The sequence below is a fragment of the Dendroctonus ponderosae genome, unplaced genomic scaffold (assembly GCF_020466585.1).
Source record: "Dendroctonus ponderosae isolate FM_Combo_2020 unplaced genomic scaffold, Dpon_F_20191213v2 Dpon_F_20191213_4, whole genome shotgun sequence".
Taxonomy (NCBI): Eukaryota; Metazoa; Arthropoda; class Insecta; order Coleoptera; family Curculionidae; genus Dendroctonus; species Dendroctonus ponderosae.
In genome coordinates, this window is record NW_026018611.1 from 6,459,312 (window position 1) to 6,466,532 (window position 7,221).

Consider the following 7,221-nt stretch of genomic DNA (forward strand, 5'->3'; position numbering starts at 1 on the left):
AATTCAAGAAGTTTTAGATTTGCGTGGTTTTTTTTGAGTTGCAAAATGCACTTGAACATGACGCTGCTTTTTTCAAAGTTTCTCAAGAACCATTCAAGCCAGAGAATTCGTTTTGGCATCGTTGGATAGAGAATTGAATGGGGGGGGGGGTCATGACCCCCCTGGATCCGCCCTTGGGAGAGTAGGACAAGAAAATAGTTTACCTTAGAGAATCTCTGGCTCCCAATCCTGCAAGTTTCACGTCAGCGTTCTCTAGGAGGGTTTGGACGACTTTTTCCGCGTTGTTCGCTGGAATGGACAGTTCGAAGCCATCTTCGCCGGTGTAGCCGCATCTTAAGTAGAACCAGAGAAAGTTTATTGAAATTACGATTTATTTCCCGAAAAAATGAGCAATTTTCAAGTGATTGGCTAAAAACTTGCGGGCTTCCAATCTGGCAACACCAGGCTGGTTTCCAAAATGCTTTGTTTGAGAAAACATTGTTAAAGTTTTTTTTTATTATTTTGATTTATTTTCCTGCCTGCGTGTAATTCAACACACCGTGTGTTGAAATTTAAATCTGATCATGGCGCTGTTGTCTCGCCGAAACGTTATATGAAATAAACGATATGAACATTTCACATTTTGACTGAAACCCAGGAAAGAAAAAATATAATAATTATTAAAAGTTACAAGGGCAATCAAGAAAAGACTTAAATTAAGCCGAAAATTTCAATGTTTTTACTCATTTTTACGCAAAATCTCTCGATTTCCGCACATCTTTGCTAAGATTAAGAAAAGACGCAAATCTGGTTTCTTTAAAGATCATATTTGAGCATTTTTGATAAACTTGCGAGCTGCAAAAATGCAATAATCTCAACATTTTTTGGAAAGTAAAATGAAATCCGCATACTTTTCTTTTAAACTCCGATGAATTTGTGTATACACAAAGTGTCGATAAAGTCCACTGTTTTAAGCAGCACAACTTTAACATCCCTTTGTATTCGCCCGACATTTTTGTGCCACGACACAGAAATCGTTGATCGAATTTTTCGATTTTGCCAGGGGTTCAGTACAACTTCCCCATCGAAAAAAGCCCAGAATACCACTTTGCAAACTAAACTACGACTTGAATTATTTGGTAAAATTCACGCAAAGCCAATTGAGACCCAAAAACTCCATCCTCGGGGCGAGTGGGCTCGAAACGAGTAAAAAGGACACTGTTAGAGCCTGGATTTTGCCTTTGCGAAGACTTTACCTGGAAATCCTGCATTCCTGCACGTTAGAAATACTCCCAACAGCTGTGCTCATAAAGTACAAACTTTTCAGATTCACCTCAGTCAGATTCTGCAGAGAAGCTGCAGCTTTGGGCCCTTGGAGCGCTATTAGCGCTCTATCGTGCGGCTCTAAGAACTGGATCGAAAGTTCCTGGCCCTTAGAACCCTGGCGCTTTCTGAACTTTTCCTGCAAATCCAGCGAAAAATTGAGCGCCTTGTCCCTATACAGGGTGTTGTGCAAACGAACCAATCCATTAATCATAATTTGTTGATCCTGCTGCTTCATGGCGGCGTTTGAAACGACAAACAAAAATTCCTCGTTCACCTTAGTGACGATCAAATCGTCCAATATGCCTCCATTATCGTTGGTAAACACTGTTAAACTGACACTGTTATCGGCCAGGCCCCGTATATCGGCTGTACAGAGTGACTCGAAAAATTCCACACAATTGGGGCCTAGAAAATAAAAATACTCCAAATGCCCATTTGAGGCGCAAAAGCATACCTCGGATTTCCGTTTGAAGCATATGGGAAACATCGAAAATACTGGCACTTTTTCTGGTGAATAAATGCGAATTTACAATGGATTGATCGCTGTACTGGACTGGCAGCAAAAACCCGCCGAAATTCACAATTTTTCCGCCGTTTCTAACGTGAAACTCGTACAAGGAAGTGACTTCCCCTTGATGGCTCGAATAGAGTCGTTTTGGGTGTTTGCAACCAAACGACAAAACGCGGCGAAGAACAAACATCTTTCTGAGACATTGATAAACTTGCGCCACATGTTAAGGATTTCAACAGTAATTATTAGGCAACTTGAAAAGTACCAGGCCCAGTCGACAAATGCCTTAAAAATTCAAACCTGGGGCTACCGTGCAAAAGCATTTTCTGAGCTTAGCACTAAATGCGGTCACTGAGTACCTTTTCAAGAAGGTTTTTTGGAGTCAACTAACGTTTTTTTTTTAATAGTTTCCTTCTGAAGCGTTTGCTTCGCATCTCACTGGTAACTGGACGGACGACACATTTTATCTGCATGTTATCAGGGCAAAACTTTGACCCGCACAAGATAAACTGTTTGGACGGTTTCTTAGGGCGGCATTTTAGGAACAGTCCCACAAAGCATCAAAGTAGGTATACATATATTTCAATAAATTTATGCTATCTTAGTCAGCGCACAGCTTTAAAGTGTTTACATAAAATAAAGGAACATTAATGGGTACAACAGGATACCAAAAACCCGCCAGATTCTTCAGTCGCGGAATCATAATCTCACTTAATCTTAGCACCGAAGTAACAGACTTAAATTAAGTACAGGAAATCATTGAAACCAATATAACTGTAGCTAGAAGTACTGCGTTAAGTCTAGTTAAAAGCACCCACTGTTTGGCTTAAGTACTGCTTCCAAAGCCTTCTGTATTGTATATAGTTTGCGCTTAAAATGAAAAAAAAAAACTAAAAAATCACATAAGCTTATCAACATCCTCATTCGTCGTGTCCAGTCAAAGCCAGCTCGTCTTCTGGAAGCGCATTTCGTTTAAATGCGCTCTCATTCACTAGATACAACACCAGCAGCCCGTAGAACGTGGTGATGAGCGCAATGAAGTTGAAAACAAACGCCTCAGGCACAAACGCCGAGTACTTTGCATCTCTGAAAATCAGGGAGTTAATAAATGCCTAAAAAACTGAGCAACTGTACACTTACAACGTGAAGAAAGCTTTCTCGGTTAGGCCAGTTATGCTGCTGATTAATCCCATAACAAATGCACTGAGTCCGATCACCACATGAACGGGCATCAGGGCTTTGCGCAAAGACGGCGACAGTCCGGGGTATAGGAACGAAAGAAAGCCGGATAAAAACTGGAAAAAATCAATTAAAAGCAAGAACAATAGACACAATACAGGCGTTAAACTGCCCTCGAAATGGTGGTTTTACAGTGTGAAACCATTCCTGGGGACCAGCTAACTAACTGCACGTGTTTGGACAATTCCAGTAATAAACAAGCGATTCTACAGGTACAAAGTGTGGGCATTGTGTGCTAAGTTTGCGGTTATTAGCACGAAACAGCCGAAAATAACGAACAGGCCTTAAAACTGAAGCCCATGCATGAAAAATTTTGATTTTTAGCCAACATTTTTCTTCAATTTTGCATCATTTTCAGCTCCCGGATGTAAGGAATGCATCGAACTCATTGGAAAACATGCTAGAAGTTTCAGATCCCAAATAATAGACTTTCGGCATATTATAAGCGTTTTTGAGAGTTCACGATAATGCAAGTGTTTTTCGATGTTTTCAATGGAAATTAATATTTTTTATTAATTTCCCGATACAAAAGGGCCCCTAATTAATAATAATTCATCCTTGAACGAGAAAAGTTTCTCATGTTCGCTCAGGAAGTGTCTGAGAGGGGCTCGGCAAACCAATTCATTGCAGTATAAAAGGGAAATCTGCGATTCTTATTCGCCTTTTACAAAAAGCGGATATTTTTCCAGTAAGGAGTGACTAAATGCGTGTTTTTGCGTAAAAAAATGCAGTAAAAACAATAAAATGCGCGGCTTGCAGCGACGGATTAGCGTCTTTTTTGAGCTGAATAGAAATCACAAAATTTCGGTAGCGCGTCGTAACTTAACTTAACGTTCATTTTATGGGGAGACTTTTGCAATTTTCCGGCCAACAGATTGATTAAAATCACTCAAATGCGTTTTACAAAGCGCAGATTTCCGTCTTTTCTTGATGAATTTCTCATAACTTTTAAAGACTCTTTTCTCAAACAAGAACAACAGAGTCTGGTTTTTTTCAGCAAAAGTTAGCTGCACAGTAGACATTCTCAGATCAAGCGAAAAATGTCTGAATTGAAATGAAAAAAGGATGGTTCCAGTCTATACTGAATAGAATTTAAAGAGCGGTTTCAGCCCTGTTCTATCGAATAGGAACAATACAATTCAACACAGAGGTTGCATTTAAACAATTGTGATATTTCGGCCATCTGAGGAGTTTCCTGCGCCAAATAATCCCAGAGAAGACGCATCTCCATACCAGATGAAAAAGTTGGGCAAATAAACTTGCGCTTTCACAAGCCATTACTCACCTTCACTCTGAATATGAAACTTACTTGCATAGCAAAAATGATCACAGTAATGAGCCCAATCCAGGAATGCATGCTGTATAGATTGGCAATTGGTGGAGTGGCCAAATTGTGCGTATCAAACACGGCCTTAAGCCCAATCACCGATAGGATGAAAGCCATCAGGTGAATACTTCCATGGATGATTTTCAGCTTGAGCTTTGGAATATTGCGGCCCGTTCTGTAGATCAGAATTGCTGAAAATCAAACAAAATTTCCTCAGTTTTATGGAAATTTACTGGAGAAAAGGGGCAAATTTAGTTAATTAATCGACTGCTACCTTGTGAGTACAAGAACACCATGCTCAGTATCATAAGAAGCGGATGCCAGTTGAATTCCCGCTTGAGATCCGAATGCCAGGCAAATCCGCCTCTATAATGGAGCAACCAGAAGAGAACCAGCAGAATCAAGCCAATTCCCATGGAAGTGGTGAAGGAGTAGATGGTGTTGTACATTTTCGTTTTCTGATGTTCGGCGCGTGCTTCCATGGCTCTGAAAGTAATTTTTCTTTAAATTATATTATCGGTTACATCGGCATTCTTTCTGCGCCCGATGCATCTTATTTTAGACACTTTTTTCCCAGAATCAGTTTATTTTAATGTGATTATCACCTACGGTACTAACTGCAACTACACTTAAACAATTCCTTGCCTTCACTTAGCTTTTGAATGGCTTGCACTAAAAACCGCAGGGAAATCGCACATTTGGGTTTCCGTCTGCTTAACTGCGTTTTTACTAGATTAAAAATGAATGTCATTGTTGTTGCACATCTACTTTTAAACAAAAACAGCAGTTGGGCACTTTTCCAACAGACCTCGAAGCGCAAAGTGCCAAGGAACTGATCAAATTATTAATAAATAGCCGGGATATCTAAAGAATTTGACCACTCCGAGTGCAGAATTAGACGCACATTACATGCAAACAACAACTGAACTTTCGCAGCTCCTGTTGCAACCACCCAGTAAACCAGGCGGATAATCCTGATGTCCTACGCATAATCTAGTTGGGACTACGGCAAACTTTCCAAAACATCTAGATATGCCGACGAAAAGCTTGAAAACCATTCTCGACTGCAGGCCTACATTGGCAGCCCTCACATTAACGCCAATATAAACTGCATGCAAAGTAGAGTCACTCACCTGTTTAGTATTCCAGCTGTTGAGTTGTCTTCACGCTCGTGTTCAGATAACAACGATTCCGAACTCATTTACCAGAAAATGTGGAGCAACAAGTAAAAGAAATCAATAGATTATATCCCCCACTATTAACCTACAGTGTTACAGTCTTAAACTGTTGGCAAAAAACCGTTCATGCCGGCCTGACCTAGAAGAGTTAATGAGCACTGTTTTACCACCGGGTTTTAATGAGGAAACGAGGTGATTGTGCGAAATTTCAAGGCGAAACCCCAACATGAGTGTTGACGTTCTGAGCAAAAAAATGTAAACAAAAACATAACCTAAAACAACCTGTAGAGAGGAGTGCTTCCACATCGGCAACTTAGGTGCGAAAATATCCTTTGTCAGCCCCCGATAATTGAAGTTGTGCTTGTTGAAGTTGTACATTTTGCGCGAAACCTGCCAATAGTTGCCCTTGACCCTCGTACTTGTATAAACTTAGTATTTAATTTTAGCGATTTGAAAAAACCATGCACATCCCTAGTTGAGCGCACTTGGCCTTAAAGTAGGGTTATCGGTCTTTAGGTTAGGTGCCATATGTTTGTTTGAGCGTTTGTTTATTTACGGAACTTTTCCACCCCAAAATGAACACTTTGGGGTTGAGCACCTTGTTTCGCATGGGGTGTATATGCACCAGTGAAAGTGTTGATATCAATGGCATCAAGTATGTAGTAAAGGAGCTGTTAGGCGAAGGGTGAGTTTGGCAATTGCCACACAGATTTAGTTCAATTAGTTCAAGTGTTTCCTGTTACTTTCAGGGGCTTTTCCTGTGTGGAACTGGTGGAACAGGCGTCGACTAGAAAAAAATTCGCCTTGAAGCGCATTAAATGCCACAGCATTGATGATCAAAAGGTTGCAAGTAACGAAATAACGTATTGTAAGAAGATGAAGCATCCCAACATCATTGAACTTATTGGTGAGTAGATATCTAGGTAAGTAATGAAGCAGAACCTGGAGCCTAAGCTGCTTATCTGGAGAACAAGATACACGTATTTGGGGCCTTTTCAGACGCATGCATCAAAGGCTCTGCAGACTCAGTGGTGGACACGACATCAGAGGCTTTTCTAGTCTTGCCTTATTACAAAAGGGGCACTTTGCACGACCACTTGGCATTGAAGTCGTTCGCCAAAACCTATCTGGACGTGAGAGAGATTATTAGGTAAGTCACTGTGTTTTAGAGACGGAGAAGTGATGGAGTTTTTCGGGCTGGCGTAAAAACGTCTCGAATATATAGCATTCGCCAGTAACTGTGTCTGTTTCATTAGGATATTTTACGACATCTGCCAGGCTGTGAAGTATATGCACGATTTCAGCCCCGAGCCCATCGCCCATCGGGATTTAAAGACGGGCAATGTGTGTCTGACTGATAATCTGGACCCGATTTTAATGGATTTGGGTAAGTTATTAGCGTCAAGATTTGAAGAAAACGAAACTGAAGACGGGTGAATTCCAGGTTCATGTGCGCCGGCTAAACAGCAAATTTGCGGCACCCAAGACGCTCAGAAGTTGGAAGATATTGCCGCTGAACGATGTTCAATGACCTACAGAGCGCCGGAATTGTTCCATGTGGAGAGCTACTGTGTTATTGACCAGAAAACTGATATTTGGGTGAGAGTTTTATGATGGGAAATAATGAGTTTTATAGGGATTTTTTGTGCAATTTGAGTCCA

The 7,221-nt window shown here is 40.8% G+C and overlaps 3 protein-coding genes across 3 annotated transcripts in view; 1 reads left to right on the plus strand and 2 right to left on the minus strand.

Moving 5' to 3' along the window:
* Positions 1–2,154, minus strand: part of LOC109537070 (aminomethyltransferase, mitochondrial) — a 3,811-nt gene extending 1,657 nt beyond the window's left edge. Inside the window, exons 1-4 of the mRNA XM_019903618.2 lie at positions 1,760–2,154; positions 1,502–1,710; positions 1,236–1,441; positions 204–332 (exon numbers count right to left, since the gene is read on the minus strand). Of these exons, the coding sequence (XP_019759177.2) occupies positions 204–332; positions 1,236–1,441; positions 1,502–1,710; positions 1,760–2,006 (791 nt within the window). The 5' untranslated portion in view covers positions 2,007–2,154. The remainder of the gene's footprint in view (positions 1–203; positions 333–1,235; positions 1,442–1,501; positions 1,711–1,759) is intronic.
* A 224-nt stretch (positions 2,155–2,378) lies between these two features.
* LOC109537074 (transmembrane ascorbate-dependent reductase CYB561) lies at positions 2,379–5,821 on the minus strand. Its single transcript, XM_019903621.2, has 5 exons — positions 5,516–5,821; positions 4,657–4,868; positions 4,365–4,573; positions 2,957–3,111; positions 2,379–2,902 (listed from the first exon to the last, which is right to left on the minus strand). The coding sequence occupies exons 1-5, from the start codon at positions 5,581–5,583 to the stop codon at positions 2,737–2,739; spliced, it is 810 nt and encodes a 269-aa protein (XP_019759180.2). The 5' UTR covers positions 5,584–5,821; the 3' UTR covers positions 2,379–2,736.
* Positions 5,822–5,898: 77 nt separating this feature from the next.
* Positions 5,899–7,221, plus strand: part of LOC109537071 (serine/threonine-protein kinase 16) — a 2,798-nt gene continuing 1,475 nt past the window's right edge. Inside the window, exons 1-5 of the mRNA XM_019903619.2 lie at positions 5,899–6,245; positions 6,310–6,467; positions 6,560–6,710; positions 6,817–6,947; positions 7,005–7,159. Coding sequence (XP_019759178.1) covers positions 6,136–6,245; positions 6,310–6,467; positions 6,560–6,710; positions 6,817–6,947; positions 7,005–7,159 — 705 coding nt within the window. The 5' untranslated portion in view covers positions 5,899–6,135. The remainder of the gene's footprint in view (positions 6,246–6,309; positions 6,468–6,559; positions 6,711–6,816; positions 6,948–7,004; positions 7,160–7,221) is intronic.

Excerpts from the sequence above, each read along its gene's own strand:
- LOC109537074 (XM_019903621.2), bottom strand. The coding sequence starts at position 5,583 with ATGAGTTCGGAATCGTTGTTATCTGAACACGAGCGTGAAGACAACTCA. Across the intron at positions 4,869-5,515 it reads ACAGCTGGAATACTAAACAG|AGCCATGGAAGCACGCGCCG; the intron begins GTGAGTGACTCT and ends AATTACTTTCAG. Across the intron at positions 4,574-4,656 it reads GGTGTTCTTGTACTCACAAG|CAATTCTGATCTACAGAACG; the intron begins GTAGCAGTCGAT and ends TTTGATTTTCAG.